This window comes from Aptenodytes forsteri, unplaced genomic scaffold, assembly GCF_000699145.1.
Source record: "Aptenodytes forsteri isolate BGI_AS27 unplaced genomic scaffold, ASM69914v1 Scaffold465, whole genome shotgun sequence".
NCBI classification, from domain to species: Eukaryota; Metazoa; Chordata; class Aves; order Sphenisciformes; family Spheniscidae; genus Aptenodytes; species Aptenodytes forsteri.
Window position 1 is genome coordinate 279,232 of NW_008795039.1, and position 22,968 is coordinate 302,199.

A 22,968-nucleotide genomic window follows, 5' to 3' on the forward strand; every position below is an offset into this window, starting at 1 on the left:
GCAAATGGCTGTGTGGTGTTTAGCTGCCTGCCAGGTTAAACCACAACAAAATCCACCTGCATTTCACTAAGCATCTGCCTAGAATATACACCAAATCTGCTCCACTCCTTCACTGGTTCTTTACACAGTAGAGGGTCTGACAGCAACTGAGTCTTTATATTACCATTGCTTCACAGAATGAATAGCCTGGAGTTCTAAAAAATAAATTACAAGCAACCAAGATAACACCAATATACTCAAACCTTTAACTGCCCATAGTTGGAAGCTTAATAAACTGAGGGTGTTTGTGGAGATCAGCATGAACACCTAAAGGAGGCCACTCTCATCTACCCCTAGATGGCTGCATCAAACATACTGTCAAATCCAAAACGGGACATCAACTGAAACATCTGTCATAGGACAACAAATAATGATAGTCAATTGATGATGTGGGATTGGCTGACTGTACATTATACGGGCCTGGTTATCCTACAGGTTGTATTAAATATGAGAGCCTAAGATTTATGTTATGGGTGATAAGGCCAAGAATGCTGTAAAAGTGAAAAAATATTGCAACAGTATGCAGTACATCACTACTAGGATAAATATTTATATTAAAAGTTCCCATTCTTAGACTTCCAACATGTAGGGATAAAATTCATATATTCAAAGACGACATAATAATAACCTGTCAGCTTGTGGTGATGGATATGTTTTTAATCCAAATGACCACAGTCTCCAGTCTACCTGTCATAAAGGGACACGAAAAATTGAATTTTTCTTTCATAATTCTTTAAGTTGAAAGGGAAAAATACAGAAGCATGATAAGTGGCTCATTCCAGTGGACAGATGGACAGGCAGTAGTAAAATGTATGAATAAAAGGCACTGTTCCTTTGCTAATGCTATTTTCACTTGTTACACGCTGCAACTCAGAGACAGGTAAGGTATTCCTTCCTTTGACTTTTCAAGTATACCCCAATATAATCTAAGTTATATTCCATACAATAAGAGATTGCTATAAAGACTAGGAAGTGTATTACACTATCTAGCTGTCATTTGAAAGCAATCCTGCACAAACTAGCACAAAAGCACTACTTCATGTGCACCTTACTGACTTGAGGTACTGGCCCACAAAGGTCTCCTATTCTTAAATTCTCTGCTACTGGGAAGGAGTATCCGACCTGTATATTTTAATTTCTAAAAATTCACTCCATCAAGAAACCCTGGCAGAAATTTAATAAATCTATCAGTCCCTTTTGACGCAGAAGGAAAACTACACAGCCCATTCCTGTCCCCTCCACCCACGACACGTACAAACCCACACCACATTTGCCACAAATCTTCCCCAGCCTGCATTCTTCCAGGGGTAAAAATGACAAAGAAATTTAACTAAGTTAATTTTAAGTGCTGAAAATGTAGGCAGACTGCTCAGTTATTTCATTTTAAAAGATCTTCATTTTCCCATCTGTGTTATGGCAATTTTATTACACATTCGGCAAATTTACAGTAACAAGATGTTCCCCTGACAAATTAATCACTTTCCAAGCATTTTATCATATAAATAAAATATCACCTCAAGAGAGAAAATCAGCTCAATCAGTTGATTTAACCCATCTTTCGGGGAACTCGTCTGAAACAGATTGAGTGCATTTTTTCTGAAGAGGGACTGTGCACACATCCTCCTGGACTCCCAGCTCATATGGTGAGGTTTTTCCAAAAGAAAATGTTTAAGACTAGCTGATAGCATGCAAGATTCTTACTGTAAGAACTACATTGCTGCAATGACAGACCTCTATCAGGAACAAACACAGACTCATTTAGAAGTTGGTACGGCCTTTAACTGAGGAACTACATCTCCCCTTAGATCACTGATAACTATTGCTGCAACATTTCTCTGGTGTTTTGCAACACTCATAAGAGTAAAATACACATTGTTTTTAATAACCTGCTCTAATGTTTTAAGAATCTTACAATAAAATAACACAGGTAAAACTCCAACCAGTTTTACAGCTGATGAAACTTACAGTTTTTTGCTTGGCTTTTTAAAATTTCCCCAGGGCTCTCTACTCATTTTGGAAAGTAAATTTTGTTTTTATGAAAAATAAGAGACTGGCAACATTAGCAATGCAATATATGAACAGTAGAGAAGTGGGTTCATTTCAAGTTTTCCCAAACTAATCCTTAAAACAACTCAATGCCTTTCTGTAGAGAATCTGTCACTGAAGCAATTTAACCTCTGCCATTTAACCTTTCTGCCTCTGCCCTGCTCCCCCCATTCCCCTTTCCATTCAAGGACTGCCAATAAGTATAAACAAGAACAAGAAGGACTACCTCTGTTTATGTTACTAAAGTTGTTAAAGACAAAAAATTTTAGTCAGATTTGTTATTTTTTACCCAGAGTTAGCAGTATCAATACAGGCTTTTTGTAGTTATTCCAACACACTAAAAAAATATGATAGCAAATCACCCTTTTGCCAGTAAAACCACCCCGCCAGACAACACAGATACATAATTCTTGCAACATGACTATACTCTTCAATGAGATATTTACCATATTCTCAACAACAAAGTGTGGGTGCCAAGGAAAAGAGAATTCACACATCCAGACAGCCTTTTCATCCCCTTTACTCCCTCAGCAAAATACTAACTTTACCTCCCCAAATACTAACACATGAAAAATGCACATAACACCACAATTCACTAACCTACAAGCAGGAAAACAGCGTGCTTTATGGAACGCTATCAAATAGCAACATAAATGCTAGTATTTGCTACTTAGCCCATATAATTAATAATGCTGTAAACAGCCATATTAATACTACAAGGCATCAGTATTAAAAGCTGCAAGCTCTGCACAACCCTGAATGGCTTAAGCGTTATAAATAAAGAATGTTTAGATGAACAATTATGAATTTACATGCAAATTCAAAATTCCATATCCTACATGTATATTTTACCTGCTAAAACATTCCTGGTTTATTACCCATTGACCCCTTCCTCCAAGTACTTAGCCAGGAAATTTACTACCTGTATCAAGTGACAGCTTTGCAGGATCAAGTCCCAAAAATTAGTGTTTCATTTAAGGAGTAGCTTCTTCAGCTTTCGCTAGAAAAAAGGGCATTCTAAACATGGAGTATGCGTCATGGGATGGTGGCTTCTTTCCTTGAAATATAAACAATGGAAATAAGTATTTTTTTCCTGTTCTAATTAATGTATATTTTTAAAAGACTTGGAGCAGCTGGAACCTTAAGTTAATGGAAGATACTCTGTTCTCAACCAGTACACACAAATCAACCATTTTTGATCTACACATAACTGAAAGCAGTGCTTTCCTTGAGCATGAAGTGTCAAGTTCAAACACCGTGATGAGAAAAAGAACAGGGAGAAGACTCTACTTTCTCCTCACTTTTATCTTTAAAACTGAGCAAAATTCAGTGAGTTTGAGTGACATCAGAATACAACTTTGAATCCAGCATCCTGCTTGATACTGAAGACCCATGTACCAGTGCAGCCACTCTGGAAGCGGATGAATTTGATTCCATGCAGTAAACACACAACTGCTTTTAAGATTCAGCTCACCTGGTTACAGGATCTGGCCAGCATTTTATAAAAACTTATGCAACGTTCAAACTAAAGCGTAACAACACACAGCCATTCACAAAATGAAGTGCAAATCTTGCAGACCTCATGTAGGGCAGAAAGCTCCAGGATGAGAAGCAACGTCAGAGAATGATGGGTGTTCCTTCTTTAACCCAAATTCCTACTAACATCCATTTATTCTGACAATATCTAATTAAGGCAAAGCGTCTTCATTTGGTACATCTTTCACAGTCAGCTGATGGACTACAAAAATTCTGCACGTGGCATTTAGATGCTTTGGCCTAAATGTCTGAGATGCATTGAATTCCTTCAGTTGGCCATTAAATTAAAAATTAAACTTTTCTTTTCAAAGTCATGTCCTTGCAGTTCTGAAATAGCCACTAATCCTTTTATACACCACAAAATATTTTCATCCTTTTTTTCCCCCCTGCAATTGTTTTCCTGATTCACCACAGAACATATACCGTACTCCTAAAATCATTTAACAGTGGAGTCAATCTACAGGGAGAACAAGAACTCAAAGACCTGAAAAGTTAAGAACATCAAGTTTAAGTTACTTTCAAAGGTTAAATTAATCTTCATTTAATGGGGGGGGGGATCACGTAACTTTGGGGATCACATTTTGGATGGAAGATGGATATTCACACTGACTCAGATACTTTAAAATAGTCTCCGGGATCTCAACTTTTGCAAACAAAACCTCTTCAATCTGAGGAAGATACAGGACACAGAACCTTTTAATTTGAAAGATGACAAAGTGAATTATTGGTTAGTTACACGTGCCAGTAGTGTGATCCATTACCATGGACGTTCTACTGCAAGTACACGATGTCACCTTAATAGTAGCTAGAGCCTTATTGGCTTAAAAAAATGTAAAAAGGGGTTTGCATGTGAATTGAACATAATAGGTTTGACATGGACTAACCTTAAAGAATCCAATCCACTCAAATCCCTTTGAAGGCTGCAGCTGAATTTCATGCAAATCTTAGAGAAGTAGCCAGGCTGTTGGGATTTCAAGATGCTGTGTCCCTTTCTTCTGCAGATCTAAAACCAGGCAAAACAATGACACAAAACCCTCCCGCAATTTCAAGGATTCCTCTTAAGATGACCCTGGTTTTATGCTTTGGCCCAGGAAAGTTTGACATTTAAAATTAGAAAGCAAGAAGAACCATACATCAGGAAACATATCCAGCTATGAAGCCAATCTTTTATTTTTTAAACACAGCATTGGACTAATGTTTCCTGCGTCAAAAAAAAAAATCTGACACAACACCACTATTACTAAAATGTTTAGAATACAATGATTCAGATTAACTTCCTATGCTCAAATCTAGCACTAACAATTTTTATCTTTTTTAAAAATAATTCAATTTTAGCAATAAATAATGCACCACAGTCTAAACCTTCAGGTGGTCATTTTGAAATTCAAGCAAGTAATTATAAAATAGACTTACTCATTTTTTCAAGAGCACTGTAACAACATGAAATTCTGTTTGCTCACCCCCATGAAAAATATCTAAAAAGATTTAAGTGTTCTATGTACGTTTACGAAGGCACAAAGCATGTATATTTTTGTCTGTATAACAATATATACACTGACAGCTGGAAAATTGTTTGATGACTGGATTTAGTCTTCACCTGATAAAACGTGAGAGGAAAAGGAAAAGCGTTTGTCAACTGCTTTTCCTCTTAGAATAAAGTACAGATGACTACAAATGTAACTAACAATATAACCAAATCAAAACCACACAGTGTGTATAAAGCACTGACTATGCAAAGTAGTTATAAATTCTTGGCTAACAAAGGGCACAGAAAGCCCTTAAAGGAAATATTTTATTTCTGCTAAATTAATACCTAAAAGCATTACATTTCATCAGTTTCACTTAGGTTTAAAGTCCCCAAAGATTCTCCTCCTGAAACTGGCTATATTTTATGTGCAAACCAGGCTGAGAGCTATCTAAATCTAGATAAAACTCATTGGCTTGTAATCTTCACAATGATCTATACATCTAAATCTATATGCAAATCAAATGCTCTCATGCATTAACACATTCCAAAGCATCTAGGAGTAAGAGAGTGCTTTCTCCCACTCACAACCCCCCTCCTTTGCTCCTCTCCCCCTCTCTTTATTTACACTAGCTACCTAAATAATTCACACTGCCTTCTTTTCAGCCTGAATGTTCTTCTGTTGAAGCCTGCAATGAGCTATTGCAGTAACCAGATGGACACATGAATGCAGCAGGTGGGACAGATGGCAGACCGCCCTGTCTGACGCTGGCTGCCTCAGCTTGGACTGCCTTTTCCTTCCAGGTACATTATCATCAGTGTAGCAGAAAGCAGGACGCAGAGGGAAAAAACCCTTTACATACAATACTATATGAATTAGTTAAATAAATGACCAGATGCTTATTTGCTTTTTAAACCAAAATGCAATTTACTTAAGAAGCATTTCGTCTCTTCCCTTAAAGGAGAAAAGTCCATCTCTATTCTCCAGCAAGCCCCCCTGAGTGGTGCGCATAAAACAAGATATGCCTGAAACCTGTAAAGATCTTAAAGTCGTGACTTCACAAAAATTTTGATTCAGCTTCAGTTTCCAAATACCTCTACCCTTTCACAGGTAACTATTTTTTTTATATAAATCTATGTATCTTCTGATACATGGTCACAGTTTTTAGACTAAGTCTTAACAGCTATTATACATCCAGTGAAAAGCCTCGGTTTCCATCTGTGTAGTATGTTCCTTGACTGAATTTCTTCTGCTTCCCATTTCAGGAGATATATAAAACTAATAGCTTATTACAAAAGATTTGATCCTTCTAGGGAAAATGCAAACAAGAGCTAAGGCAGTAAGTCTTTCTTTGACTGCAAAAATTAATGTTTTAGTATGTTGCTTTCCTCTCTGGAATGCTGGGCAAAACACAGTGAAGATGACCGTAAGAAAAAAAACTATAATATGCATCTTGAGGAAGAACACATGAAACTGAGAAAAAAAAAAAATCGTGACACATGTGGCAGAGTTTGATTGGCATCGGTATCATTGTACCACAGAAGTTAGTCTTTTCATACAAAATGTCCAAATGAGCAGAAGTGATTAACTTCACACTCTTTTCCAATCAGCAGGCAACTCATTCAGTGCATTAATTGAAATCACTGTCTCAAGGACAATTTTTAAAAATCATATTGAAAAAAGGTATTAAATGTAAGCAGTCAGTTAGATGCTCTATGCAATCCTATACTATCCAGATTCGTCTCTCCAACCTCTTCTCCCACCCCTTGTGCTATATCAATGACAGCAGCCTGTGTTGCTCCCTGGTCTGCCTGTCTCCCTTTCACAGTGCTTTTCACTCTACCTCCTTTTCATTAAATGCACCTTCTCTGAACTGACGTAGAGGAAACCACCCACCTCTCCCTCAAATGCCAGGTAGATTTCTGCTGATCTACAATAAAACAATCCGTACTTGCTTGTTAGCCTGAAGTTAATACTTCTATTTGAAACTAAAAATACAAAACCACACACAAATTTTATGCAACTATATATGCACACATAGAGAGTATGGTTGCACTTGCCATATTAAAAAGAAAAAGTATGTTGTGCCCTTTTCTGCAGCTTTCATGAATTGCTTGTATTTGTAGTCATCAAAGCTCTTGAACAGGAACTACCTATGTATTTACACACTGTACACCACAGTAGCATGACAGGAGCCTCTATATACCACCATAACAGAAATACTAAATAATAACAGGGTAAATCATATGGAATTGATTTGCAATTACACTCAACTACTGAGTCAAAATATCTTTTTTCTTTTTTTTAATCAGAATAAGCAATTACATGATGTTGAAGGTAAAATAAAAAGTTTAAGTCAAGACATGTTCTGTGTTCAATTCTGCTCCCTCTGAGCATACTGGTATAACTGGAAAAAGAAACTGACTGTAAATAAACCTGTATGGGTAAAGGAGGACTGGTCCAAACTGGCAACTAAAGCCTGAAACAAACAGGAACTTATCTCTTCAGAGATTTAAACACACTCAGTAGGGACTCAAATAATAATAAACATAATAATATAGCATCTAGTTTCATCTGGCCCAGGGAGAAGACATAGCAGTATTATCAAAAAGTTTATTCTTGTTTATTTCTGACCTGGCAGAAGCCAGGAATTACAGAAAACCTCAAGGGACAGACTGCTTTCATGGGATACCCAGACTGATTTTGAGGCCAAAGAGGTTAAGCACTTCGGATAAACTTTGGATAAGCAGCACAACTTCTGTATGCTTATGTGTCCTAACTGAAAATCCTGAACTTTAAGGTTTATATTACCACCTCTCAGAGGGAAAAAAAAAAAAAAAAGAGAGAAGAAAAAAAAAAAGGTGAAAAAAATCCAGGGTTCATACATGCAAACTGACAAAATTATGCAATAGATTTTGGTACCAGCAACTGCTAGAAGTGGTGAACTATGCACTACCAGCTTCAGAAAAGCATTTCAAGTTATACTAACTAGTTTACAACATCACAGAGAAATAGTAAAAGCAGTGCACTTCATAGTCAGTTTACAAATGCTATCACACAAGTCATAATTTCACTTTGATGATATAAGCTGTTTTCTCAACAACAATGTATGAACAGAACTCTGAACATGCAGGAACACCCTCTTTAAAAATAAACCTCTGAGCCACTGCCAGGTTGTCACAACAGGAACACATGCTATTAGAGCAGCAATCATAGAACTAAACTTGGATTCAGAAAGTGTATTACATTGGTAAGCTTGTTTCACTACTGATAAAAAGTTAATACAATGAAAAATTAAGACTTGCCAAGCCTTCTGTTTTCATCAGCAAAACTCATGGTTGAAACTGGTCATGTATATTCTTAGCGTTGAAACTGTTTGTGTATTTAACCATACGTGGGGAAAAAAACAGGGGAAGAAAGAATGAAATAATTCATATTCTAAAGCCACAAGACTGATACTAGGTTCTTTCTGGTTTGGACATATTTTCACAGTTTAGGTGTGATTTTAAAATAATTGCTTTTAATGGAGTTATTAACTCCACTAATTAATACGGTGATGTGACTGTTCAAGGTATTTTAGAAAATATATTAATTCTTGACTATTTTTTGCTCTCAAACAAACCTATTTGATTCTCTTTAACTTCAAATTTAAACTTTGAATGCAATCTTCCTGCTTGTGTAATGCTTGCCATTGCTATGTGGACACCACGCGTAAGCAAAGCCTTCATCATCTGAAGCCTGAGGTATCCCCTCAAAAATCAGACCTGTACCTCTAAAGAAAGAGTTGTATATGGACATCTTGACAGCAAAAGGAGTTGAGTTGCACAGGTGTCTGTGAAGACAGGATGTGGACCCTTCAAAAGCAGCTATTGCTCATAAACGCATTTCAGTAAAAAAATTTGCATGCCTAAAAACATATCTATAATCTGATAATTTGCAAGGAGTTACCGCTGATGAGAGAACACTGAATGATAAAAAATACCTTCATTCTGTTCTATGAGGAAAGTAATTGTCAATCCCAATCACATGAGAGCATCATAGGAAAGAAGACATAACTATACTTAAACTGGACTTGACAGAAATACCATGAAGTTGATTTTCAAAAGGATCAAATTTTCATTAGAGCTCTGCAAACAGAAGATCTGATGAGTTTTCCTAGGGCTGAGGTTGTAGGGCTTCTGAAAATGCTTCAGGAAAAATGAGTTGTGTTTTTTGTGGGTTGGGGTTTTGTTTTTGGTTTGGGGCGGGGTTGGGGGTTGAGTGGTTTTTTTATTTTGTTTGGGGTTTTTTTGTTGTTTTTTTTTTTTTCCTCCAAATCAAATTACGTATATTGTGCAAATGCAGCCTGATAGATACTAACCTCTTTTCAAAGTCTGGTCCAGGAATAATGGGAAAGGGCGGGGGGGGAAAGGTAAAATTACACACAATATTTATGAAAAATTATGTCACCTTAAACACATCTTTACCCAAAACATGAAAATTTCTCTGGTCAGGTAATATACTGATAGAGGCAGGGAAATGCAAGTAGCTTATAAACAATCCTAATACAAAAACAACAAGTAAATTCTGCTTCCACTGCAAATGTATCCCCCTAACTTTTAATACAGAGCACAAGTGAGGGCAGAATTTGATGCTGAATGTAATGGATATAATAAATACATGGCTTTAAAAGCTCCCAAATATGCAAATGCCAAGGAATGGAAAAGCTGCCTTTTTAAAGAAAATGTGTACAGAAGAAATAAGCAGACATTAAACCCTAAATTGTAAAGGTGTAATTTCAAAAAGACAATACAATCTACTTGCTCCCCTATATCAACGACCAAAAAAATTAAATACTGAATGCTGACATTCCATCCTCCCTTCCCTCTGCTGCAAAAACTGAAGCACTAACTTTGAACACCTTGACATTTGCCTCTATGCCTCTGGTTCAACACTAACAGAGGTCTACTCTTAAAGGAGGAAAAAGTGCCTTTAAAAATCTCAAATGCATAATAATTCTTGCACTTACTTCTCTGCAGCTGAGCAGAGCCATTTACATAGTCCACTGAACACTGTTTAGTAAACACGACAAGAGTGCTTCTATCTTACTGCCCTTGTAAAACCAAGGCAGGGGTTCTGTTTTTAGTGCACACTCTGGTTCAGCGTTAATCCTGTTTTATGTTGTTCACACCTGCTGCCGACTAGCAGCCTGCTGATGGGTTGTGGTTTGTGCTGCTCTGAGACAATCCTCACCAGCTTCAACAAAAAACTAATCACTAAAGTAGAAACAAAACCCCAACTGCTATGCAAAAACTGTAAAAGGGAAGAACTGACATGCATGCCTCAATTTTCCTTACTCTGCCACTTCTGACTGATCAAAATTTAACATTGGGTTTTAAGTGCACATGCTTATATTTAGTCCTCACACCTAGCTTTTCTAGGAGTTCTTCTCCAGATAGCAAATCTTAGAGACAAATGTCACAGACACAACCTTTATAAATATATGCTGTGTAACTCACCTTTTCCTTTGTGCCTAAGAAAATAATAGGCTTTGCTGTAACAGAAGTACTGAATGTTGATAAAGCATCCTTTTGTGAACCTTTACAGAAACAGGCTTTTGCAGATTTTCCAAGAAACTTCCTTTAACATATTTTCACATGAAATTCAAATGTTACTGTTCTAGAAAACAGCTTTTTTTTTCCACAATGCTGATCTACACATTTAAGTATTTAAAAAAGGAAAGAAAAAAAAAAAAGGCCATGAAGTCAGATCTTCCTCCCATTGATCCCAGCAGTAAAAGACACCTATGCCTTCATTTGTACAGAAGACTGAATGCTTTACCAGAGACAAAAAGGTGATCTGTGATTAAAGGAACGGGTCTGGAATTACACAGTGCTCATATCCAGAGCGAATAAGAAAATCAAGGAAAGGAAAACCAATTACAATAGAAACCCTTTGTTTGGCCAATACATTGATGCAAATTGTGCATTGAGATCAGGGATAGAAATCGCATGCAACTTTACCGACTCAGAGACTCAGATGTAGGCATTGTTATCTGCAACAAAGTTTTGCACTAGAAAAGTCTCTAAAATGGAGGGCAGGACATACTACTTTCACACCTACTTTAAGGTACACTTTATATGACTAGAATAACATAAAGAAGCACCAGAATATTTAGAGAGCAAACCCTCTCTGTCTCCTTTATCCTGTTATGCCATCTTGGCCTATTTCTTTCTACAAAAGAGACAGTAGAAAAATGCTTTCTGTCCAAGAGCCAAGTTCCTGTATCTCTTCAAAACTATATGAACTTTTTCATAAATAAAATGTTGGTTGGATGCCAATCAAGGCAATTCTCCATCTATTAAAATTTATTTTGCATCTTGTGGGGAAAAATGTCCTGAACGACTGTGACCATCCTTTGTGACTTTTTAATGCTGCGTAGGAAAACCAAGGTGTTTCTGCCTATATAGGAAGATAATATGCATCAAGCAGACACATGTATTCCTGTTACAGCTTTTCATCCAAAATTCATCAGCAGAAACAAACCAAGATCAATCAATCTTTATGTAAACCCAGCATTTCAACCTCTCTTGCAATTCAGATGTAAAACCAAGGAAAAAAGGGGTCAGTCTCACTTTGTCTTACCATCTCCATCTGAAGGATTTCTACCTCCTCTTTAGTCAACACAAGACTGAAGATATTGGCATAATGCCAACACTGCTTTTAAGCTCACACAGAAAATATTATGGGGTAATCTTAGTATTTCCTGGTCACACTCCTTTAGGCAACTCTATACTGGTGCAAATGTCACATCCTGGCAGTGAATCCTTGGACACAGGCTCCATTTCTTCATTGATTTCTATTAAAATACTACCAAATCATTCATTTTTTAAATCAATTATAAAGACTGATCCAAAATCTACTAAAATGAATGGCATTCTTTCCATTTAGTTTGAATCAGGCCACTACCAGTAAAAGTGAAAGATTTCTTGAGAGATATGCAAGAGCTTGGCAGCAGGCTGTCCTTCATACCTTGGAAAATCTCCGCTAACTTATCTAACAATGGTACAAAAACCCCACAGTAATTTTGTCGAACAGCTGCATCTGCAGTATTCCTGTTCCAGCACTACCTAATGTGCAAGTATCACACATTTTTAACAAATTAGGGAAAAAAAAAGGGGGGGAGGGGAGAGAAGCCCCATCCCAGTCATCCATCAAGTGTACATCCAGGCCACTGCTCCTCAGAAATTTAATATATGCTAAAAAGATATAAAAAGACATAAAAAGCTTTCAGAAATAAAAGTGCTTCAGGAGCTGGATTTTAATATTGCCAGGTGGGGTTTTTGCCAGATTATAAAGTTGACTTAAATGCCAGGATACTGCATTTCAGAAGTGGCAGCAGCTTACATATTGTCTAGTATTAGTGGCTGAAGTGCATTGCTGATTCCAAAGCTAGGCTATCATGATCTGTGGGGGAGAAGAAATAAATAAATAAATAGATAGATAGATAGATAGATAAATATTGGCATTCCCTACCAAGCTCGCTACCTGCTGCCTTCAAGCGCTCTTTTCAAGTATGGCCTCCACAGAAAAAAAAGTTAAGACTACTTTATTTTGATTATAGTGCTTTCCCCAGGCAGGAATTTTTATTTCAGTTTGAATCTTTAAACCATTACAGTTTCAGTGATGCATTTTTATATTTACAGTTGACATCTTCATAGAAGAATGAAACCTTTGAGCAACAGCTCTAAAGCATGAAGGTTGCCTGCAGTAAGTACTTAAATTATTTTACACCCAAATGGAGCTAGTTGTTTTTAGCTAAAATTTAATAAACCTTAAATCAATGACCTTTCTTTTACTGAAAGCCTGCACTTGGGAGAACTAACTTTCCCAAGAAACATATTTTGGTGAGTAAATGCCAAACAAAGGGCTATTTAAATCTGAACATTTTCTCAATTTATAGCTTGTGAACATTCAGTTCCTAAATTCCCAACTGCTGCCTAATGTATAGAACAGTGGTGCCTTGGTTTAATCACATACTATTGATTTCAGTGTCACATGATCTCATTGACAGTAATCAATAATAATCCAAAATCAATCAAATCTGCTTGCACTATCATTCATCAAATTTGAATATCCCAAAATTAATTGTAGGCACGTGAAAGAAAAAGAACCTGGAAATTAAAAAAAAAAAGGTACAAAAATAAAAGTCAGTAAACTTCAAGGAGATAATAGTGCATCCAAGCATGCTTCATGCCTGCTGGGGTAAGTTAATGATGAATCATACCTTGCCTTCCCAGCAAAGACTCTGAGATATATTCTTTTTCGAACACAAAAATACACAGCAACTGAAGGCAGAGGACATACTAGTAAATGATCAAGCATTACTTTATGAACAGCCGTGTTATGTGCTGAATTTCAAATGTGTTGCCAGTATATTACAAAATGCACAAGTATGTTACACTGTGAAGAACTGCACATGGTAAGTTAGCCACTGCACTTCATAGAGCAAGAGAGGATAAAATTACTGAATTTCTGTACCAAAAGCATGAATAGATGTAGCCACTTATCAAAAGAGCTGTTATTGTTGCCGAGGACTCCTCTCTCAACACATTCACCTGTAATTTTGTCAAGGTAATAAATCCTTCCATTCATTACAGCACACTCAAAAGCACCCTGCTATTTAATTTAAATGGAAAAAAGGCCCAAAGTGTCTAAAACATTTACTTTTGCTAATGTAAAAGTGCTGGCATTTTACTTCATTCCCGATAAGCCGGTGCCAGTGGATGTGATTATTCTTTTCTTATTCAAAGCATATCAGTAGTTCGAAAGCACTCTCAATCTTATCAGGTGTATGAACAGCACAGTTACTGAAAACAGTTTGTACTGCTCCTCTCTCTTTCTGCCACGCTATCAGATAAACGCAACTAACTAACTGTATTTACACATAATCAAACATAAGCTGTGTCTTCAATATATCGTAGCCTGTTTCTGGCATGCTACAGGTTTTCTGCTTGACATTAGTTGTAACAAAAACACCAGCAGTGATTTAGCTTACAACAAAAATACAGCTATTCTATAGCAATGTGGGGAGGCAAAAAAAAAAGAGGAGGGAAGAAAAAAAGGCAAGATTTTGTCAAGTAAGAATGATCACTTCCATCTCAATATTTCACAGGTATTTACCTGGTGCTACTTGGAAAAGAGCATGGAAGCAGTAGGATTCAAATGCATTCAAAACATACCTGACACAGGACTTAAGAGCAGAGAAAAAATTTCTGTTTGCTTTTTTGTTTATTTTATTCTCCTGTCCTCTAGGAACTGCCTCTGATTTGCAAGGGGCAAGAAAAAGACAGACAGACAGAAAGGAAAATGGTTACAGGGTCTGAAGGCATTGAAATGCCTTTACTGGTTTTGTCCAGAACAAGACCATGATTTCTCGTGATCCAACCTTCATCTGGCATTAAGACTAAAAGACCCGCCACAAAACCAAAAAACAACACTCCCCCCCAAATAAGCCTCTCAGCAACTCTCCTTTTCATTCAGTGTCTCGGATACTGAATTTTCAGTGCTAACTACTGAGGAATAACAAAAGATGAACTACTTCAGATGGGCCACAGCTTTGAAGATTTTGCTTACTGCACAGCCATAGGAAATACGTGCAGAATCTCCCTTCGTTCTTCTCCGAATGACAGCTATAATGTAGTATTCAAAGAGTTAAACATTCACCTGGCTGCGCGCTGCACACTTTCGGCTAGCTAAATGAAAAGTTCTGGAACACCGGGAGAAATCCTGAGTTTCAGCTCTTGATTAATTACAGCCTTCTTTAGAAGCTGAAGCTTCACTCCCTGCGTGGAGCGCTCCTTCCCACCACCCCCACCCACTGACAGCCTTTTGCTGAATACCTCTGATGGAGCAGCAAAGGGCAGGCACGTGCCACCACCTGAGCCCATCTTGTGCTTCTGTCTGGACTCCCGGCGCAGAACGAGCCATCCTCTAGATTTGTAGGAGAACAATGAGCTGAATTAAGCCAAGTGTGCAGTGCCGGGTAATTCAGCCGATTGTTGTTTCTCCATCTGTGACACCACGGCCTGGTGATTGATGGGACAGGTGTCATTCATACTAATGTCAGCCACCGACAGTGGCTGCTCAGCTCTTTAAATATCACCCAGCACCAACTGGGCCCAATCAGCTCCTGCTAGAGGAACGATGGGGTGCCTGTGAGCTTTACTCGGTTATTGGGAATCCGATTCGCACCCCTTTAACGCTCACGGGAACAGTTGGTTAAAGACATGGCCTTTCATGCCACTTCAAAACATCTGATCTGTCCCACTACGTTAACGGCTGCTATGAGAACATTGCCAGGGAATTCTTTCACTGCTGGAAAAGTGAATATAATTTAGTAGAGGAAATCTTGCATTCACAGAACATTAAACTACCACGGTGAAAAAAAAGCCACTTTTTGCTGTAAGAATTTTACCATTCTCCGAAGATTACTTTGCTAGCAATACATGTGCATTTGCTTTCGGAAACACACTCTAAATCTGTTTGTTCTTAAGATGACACATGAGTTTTAGCTTTTATTTTTACTAATGTTTTTTCCTCCCTTTTTTTTTTTTTTTAAAAAAAGGGCAAAATAATTGTGCTAAAGAAAACCGCACAGACTTTCTGAAATTAATTCCTCTGAAAACTATTTTAGCATTAATATTTGTCAACCAAACTATCACAGTCCATCTAAGCAAGAAAATACCAACTTAAATGTAAAAGGACACTGGCATTCATCCACTGAAAAGACAGGAACCAAATCCTGCAGCCAATTTGAAGACAGAAAAAACATTTTAAACAGTAAATCAAGAATACATGGAAAATAGCTTGATCCTTTCTCTCTGTTGCATTTTCAATATATGGAGAATTATACGAACTGCCAGTAACTGGCTATAGAAAGAGCACAGCTAAGAGTACATAAAGGAGGATGATTTCACCATTTTGGTTTTTTTGTTTTCACCATATCATTCTTTATTAGATTTTCCCGTCTTGTATTTCCTTAAAAATATTCACGTGTGAGATTAAAAAAAAGTGTTTCTTCCAAAAATAGCTCTAGAAACAAACCCAGAAATAGGGGGGAAGGGGAAGAGAAGAGCAATATCACGGATAAGGATGGACTGAATAAAACAAGCCACCTCCTCCTCTCCCCACCCATCCTGGCACCTTTATATGGGAAGGAATTTCAGAAATGCTCAGGAGCAAGTTAGCACTACATTTTAGATAGACTTTTTCATTAACCTGGCCAGTATCTCTACATCTGCAGGACTTTAAATTGTTTAATGTATAGCTGGTGGGGGGTGGGGGTGGAGGGGGCTGGCGTATAATTTCTTATTTATATTTTTCCTTTTTTTTTAATCTGTTTTTTCTCCTTTTTTTTTTTTTTTGCTTGTTTGTTTGGTTTTTTTCTGAGGCCATTCAAAACAAGCAACAGCAACTCCACATCATCTTCTCATTCTAACTTGCCAAAGCCATCAATCTCTGATCACACCTATTAGAATCTTGCTGTAGCCAACACTACGTTTTGCGACAGCTTGACCAGTTGTTTAAGGAAAGAGTGTGTGATGGAGCAAAGCTAAATCGACACATCTGTGATACTTCTGACACCCCTCAGCATGGCTAATATTAATTTGTTTTCTTTGGCTAGGTAAGTGCTGCCAAAACACATTACATATGGTATGTAGTTCCAATCAAAATGATGAAAAGGAGATGTGCAGGTTTTTTTCACTTAGAACAACATGAAAAGATACAGAGGAGTAAGACACATCCATGCTAACCTACAGAGTAATAACCTAAAAACCCTCAAATCACTTTATATTAAAGTTTGGTTTCAGAACACAACCCTTTAGGAGAATCTGCCCTCCCACATTAAGACTGCAGCTCAAATCTGCAAAGAGGTTCTACTCAGGGAAAGGGAATACAATTTTCAATATATGATAAAAGGATATCTTTAGACTGTTCTCACGTGCATAGAGGTAACTCATCATATTTCAGTAGGTTATCATATAAATAAACGTGCACAATTCTGTATAAGGATATTTTAAATAGCTTGACTAGACCAAGGAACAGGAACATCTATTTCATACACCCCAATATACTAACTTTCTCCAGTATATGGAGACCCTTCTCCAATTTCATGCTTAATGTTCTGTGCTAGTGTCATGAAAAAGATGAGATTTATATTTCTGATACTATTTTTTAGTTTGCCTTGTAAATTATTTTGATCTAAATCAGAAAATTCCATCTAGATTTCATACAAATTCAGAATGGTGACCCACGGTAAGAATTAGACATTCAGCAGTAAAGAAAAACAGTATATGCTTGTCTTGCACTCCGGAAAAGTACCTATATCACTCTAACTTTCATTAGGATGTTAATACAGATTTTTCCTACCAAGTCTAGGAAGCTGAAGCAAAAAAAAAAAAATTTTACTTCAATTTTAAAAGAAATTGAAAATGATACTCTGATTAAAAAGCTATGCTCTTTAAATGGGGAAAATAATCAGAAATTAGACAAGATTCCCTTTAATGCAAACCTGCTATGTTAAGGAATAGCAAAGAGAAAAGCCCTTCTTTGTTTGAAGGAAATACACATTAATTGAAAAACATTACAAGCATTATGTAAACAAACCCAAGAGATTTAAAGCTTCTGTAACATAGCAAATACATAAATTGTTTCAGAAGACATACACGTCAAAAGGCAATGTTCTACCATACGTATCGAAGTTACTCTCCAAAGTGCCACTGAAAAGGCAAAACAGAATCCTTTAAAAATAACAATTAAGTAATACTATCTGAAATAGCAGTACATAATTCAGTTTGGTATTTTTCTTTATTGTTTCACAGTATTTTTACTTCTGGACAAGCAAACCGTAACAAAAAAACTACAGGATTTTTGGTGAGGACTAAGGATCATTAAAATGGAATGTCTTTTATATTTCTGTCTGAGGACATCATGATTTATATTAACAAACATATGTAGGAGGCTTCCCCCCCTAAAAATAATTATATTCTTTAGGTGTAAACATAACCGTATGTCCAAGAACACATGTAGCTGAAAAAACAGTTCTCTCATTGAGAGCCAAAACTTACAGGAATATGAATAAATATTAGTCATGTAAACTACTTGGAAGAAGAAATATTTATTAAAAAAATACAGCATCTTTTAAAAGCAAAACTGTGTGTACAAATACAGAAAATGCTAGATTACATGGAGAATCTGATATAAAATCAGGTCCAAATATTTTATCTACATTGCTGGCTAGCTCTCTTCTCATGGATAAGAAAAAAAATAAACACATAAAAGCAGCAGGTTTTTTACAAGCAACTGCATAGAGGGAAGTTATATAGCTCTGCATGTATTTACTGTATACATGTCTGTGTGCGCACACACAGTAACAGATGAACATTGCACAAATTGCATAAGGAATACACTATATACCTGGACACACACACATGCATAGATATATATGTACGTGAACTCAAAACTTGCTGTGCACAGACAGAGGGTTTCCATGTAAAACGCAAATATACAAAACAAAACCACACATACACATGCTTCTACAGATATGACTGTATGCACGTACGATTACCTAACTCAAGCCTAAAAGTAAAAGAGGATCCACAAAATATAAAAGAACACGTAATAAGTGGAATGTCAAGCTGCAGCGACTGTTGGTGTCATCCCTGCACTATCAAACATACATATGAGTATGACTGGAGACAGAGAGGCTAAATATTTCACTGTCAGAGCATGTCGAGAAATGCAATTCATTTCTCTCATGTGCTTTAGGACAATGACAATTTAATACAAGGCCAGTGGACGTAAAAGAGATAAAAACTGAACAAACTGGCCCGGCATAATCACAGATTTCCTCTAGAGAGCTTGGTAGCGTGAGGCTCATATGCACTTGTAACGGATCAACATTTTATTGTTTCTTCCCTCCATGAATTTGCTATGAAGAATTCATAGCAAAGCTTATCTTATAGACAGAGGCTACTTTAAGCTTCAATAGGAGCAAGAGTTCTTCCCTTTTTTTTTTTCCTACTTATCCTATGCATTTCACTTATCCTAAGCAAAAAGATAATTATTTGAGATACTTCCTTGAAAGGTTCATTAAGTGTTTTTTTCATTCCTGCTTACACTTCCACAGGGGTGCAAGCAACCTCCCTGCAGGTCAAGGGTCAGTCCTTTAAAAACATTCCGTAACATGAATAATCATGTCACTTATAAATAATTCGTATTTTATACCATAATTTTTCTATCATAATTTCGCTCTGTAACATACAGAAATAGCAGCATAGCATATATATTGATATATCTGTGAGAATAGACTTATCATACTTTTTAGCTACTCTAAGCAAAGTAGGCTTCAAGTATTGTTAAATATTATCATGGACAAGTTACCTTCTGTATTTGATGAATAGCACCATGTATTTGAAATTAATTGCAAAAGTAAGGTTGGCTAATGAGGCGGCCCTTATCTTTTCTCAGCAGCGCAAGCACAAGTATTTTTCTGCTGGCTCAATATTTTTTAAATGCCCAAAGTGCTATTAACTAACTTGAAATCTGATTAAAATATGAACGCTAAAATACTCACAACAGCTAATGCAGCTACACAAAAAAAAAGCTAAGGAAATTCTTATCTCTTTTCTTATCGTTAAGCATGTGTTTTGAAAAATAATAATTAAATAAATTGTTCCCTACAGATTCTCCCAGTTCTTTTGCTTCCCATTAGCATCTTTGAAAACAGTTTGTTAAGACAATAGTTATTCTTTATTATGGAGCTATGGGGATGGCGCCCTTCTACCTGCCTTGGTTTAAAAAGAAATTTGTAGGAAATGTTAAAGCTTAAGGACTGTTAGAAAAAGGATAGCGTGCCTTAGGAAAAAATGGGGGAAAAAAAGTACAGAAAAAATGATCAGCCATTCAAGAGAATTAATGGATATCCACAAGGGCTTTGCTAATAACACGGGTTAATTACCGCTGCAACGCACGAGGCTCAGTAAATAAAAGAGCACAACCATAAACACATTAAAATGAGCAACCATCACTAAAAGAGGGGCAAGCCCCAGTAAATGAAAAGCTGTCAGACGGGCATTTCAGCACAAACCCTTTGTACTTTCTGCAGGATTTAAAAACTTGCCAGCAGTCTATCAAAACCAAAAAAGCAAAGACCTACGACAGGAAACAGAGAAGGAAGAATGGACCAAGGCCTGCCTGCTGCCCAAGGGGAGAACACAGGCAGGGTCTGTTCGCTCACCCACACTTGGGGGCTGGCTTCACAACACAGAGCTGCGTGCCACGTTACACACAGGGTACGTGTGCGGAGGCCTGGAGAGTTTTAACTTTAATATTAACTTTGGGCTTTATTTCTTAATAACAACTTTACATAGCTATTTAATAAGACAAATGCATGAAGTCAAAGATCTCCACAGCCTGGAGAAACCGTGGAGTGGAATCAAGTGCTGCTTCCCACTTCACAAAGAAGCGTTCTTCAGTCCACCCCTTTCCTCCCTTTACAAATGAAAGGCACTTCTAAAATAAATTCTTCGAGAATTAGAAGCTATGCCAAAATATTTTAAAGAGTGAAACTGACAAACTCTTTTATCTTTAGCACATAATCACCTCGCACGCGCGCACACACACATAAATATATATATTTACATGCTGATGCATGTGAGTATATACACACGTTTGTGTCCGTACACAAACATAACCCAGACAGACTCGCATGGTAACTCCACAGACCATTCCCACATTGCAACATGAGAACGGTTAGAAAAATAAAAAATGCGTATACTGACCATCATTGCACTGAAGTACTCACATGATGTGACGGCTATGACCACTTTTTAAATGTTACAGCCATTCCAAATAATCTTTATTTCTTGTTATCTGTGTATTTTATCTGTTGCACTGTAAGATGAAAATCTATGCACACTAACAGCTGAATTTGTTTCACATTTAAATGCTGTTGCACATTTTTAAATGGAGAAAGTAGGGAAACTGCTGAGGTTCAAATTAATGAAACACAGTGAGCCACAAAAGGCAAACGTACATAGTGCACAGAAGCTTTCTGGAGTTACAAATCTCCTCAGTTTTCTATGTTTGGCATTCAGAGATCGTGTTTAAATTTACTAAACTAGTCCTGTTCCCTCCCCCCCCCAGCTTTTTTGGAGCGTTTCAATTGCCTTTCCTCCTTCCAACAGCTGTGACAACTGTTAAAACAGTCAGTAAAATTAAGTCCGCTCTATAATCCTTTAGTCAACGTTACATTTTAATCAGAGGTTGAAGGAGATTTCACATTATGAACGCACTGATTCATTCAGAATGATTAAACTGACACATATGTCAAAATGAGCAGATATATTTATTGCATCTGTTAGCTTATTAACTATTAGTAATTATTAGTGTTACTGTTATTGCTGAAAAAGCAAAAAGCCAAGGTTGCAGCTGGCTTTAAGTTATTGCATTCTTTAACATGCTCTGCCTTAAAATCAAAGCATACCTAGTGATGGTCAGACAGATGTCCGTGCACTCCCAAAATGTTGGGACAATTTTTAGCTCGAATCCTCTCTGCCCACATCCATAACATAAGAACTGCAGAAACTACGATATTTATTTTGTATGTCCTTATGCTTGTATGTGCATACGCATGTGACAACATATAGTCAAAACACAATTACTATGAATATTAGTAACATGTAAAACTCTGGGGCTTATTAATTGAGACAGAGAAGCAGATATGTTTCTGAACGTTAGTTATTTCCCTGCGTCCACTCAACCACACATGCCTCAAACCCCATGCTCAGACAATATAGTGGGAGTGTTTTAAGGCGACTTTTAATTGAGCCAAAGAGGAAGAAAAAAATTAGTTTGAATCTTGCACCAGAGCCAAAAAGACATGTGCCCCGATTTCATTTAAATGCATCTACTCTAAGAGGCTTATCTAAACTAATCATTCAAATTAGCTGTAAGAAGGTAAATTCAAGAAAGCTCCTTTGAGGGTGGGGGGAGGAAAAAAAAAATCCACAAAAAAAAACCCACAACCCCAAACTTATCATCTTTTCATGCATTTTATAAAAAACGTGTCACTGTTAGTAAAAGCTGTGGAAACTGCATTCTTACATTTATGAAGCTATCTCACACTATACAGCAGCTCACAGTGCACTGACCTATAAACCACATCTGAGAGGGCATCCTACCTCTGTTTATTTTCTTTTATTTATCCCGGATCATTACAGTGGGTTTCCCTGCCTCCCCTTCCCAAACTGCATTCCTGCGAGCCAGGCTATTTGTTACTTCCCGTATTATTTCACCAATACGCGATCACCGCAATTCACTTTTCATCTCTGGCTTAATTACAAATAGCAATGCAATACGTAGACAGTAAGGACAGCTAGTGGGCATCTACCTATAATACACTGTCACCTCTCAATACAGCCTTTCCACACACAGCGTCGGGGGCGATGCTGGCTATTAGCTTGGGTTTTTTCTTCGGTGGTACCGTCACCCTCAGCGTAACACGAAGGCACAGCTACGGAAGTGGTTCGACATAAAGAAAAATGAATCGGTGACAGCTCCCGTGATATACTAATAGTTAATCCCGGCCGCGGGCTGAAATCAAGTTCAGGAGCCACCCGTCAGCCCCACGCCGCCCGGTTTTGTTTGGGCGCCACGCTTTTCGCCGGAGACATTCCGCCAGGTAGCTAGTGAGTGCCAGCCAAGAACTACGGCTCGTTAAAAAGTATTTTTCTGCCTTTTGCAGGGAAAAGCAAGAGCAGAGGGCCACGCCGCGCGGCACAGACCCCTGCAAAAGTACAAAGCAGCCCCCCCGGCTCTCACGCTGCCTGTCCGGAGC

The 22,968-nt window shown here is 37.4% G+C and overlaps 1 protein-coding gene across 6 annotated transcripts in view; it reads right to left on the reverse strand.

Moving 5' to 3' along the window:
- The window catches only part of ESRRG (estrogen related receptor gamma), a 385,239-nt gene that overhangs the window by 145,180 nt on the left and 217,091 nt on the right, over nt 1-22,968 (reverse strand). Inside the window, exon 1 of one of the 6 annotated variants that reach the window (XM_019471415.1) lies at nt 4,506-4,624. The exons of the other annotated variants lie outside the window; for them this stretch is intronic. Within the exon in view, the coding sequence (XP_019326960.1) occupies nt 4,506-4,558 (53 nt within the window). The 5' untranslated portion in view covers nt 4,559-4,624. Of the gene's footprint in view, nt 1-4,505; nt 4,625-22,968 lie in introns of those variants that run through there. 6 annotated transcript variants of the gene reach the window in all.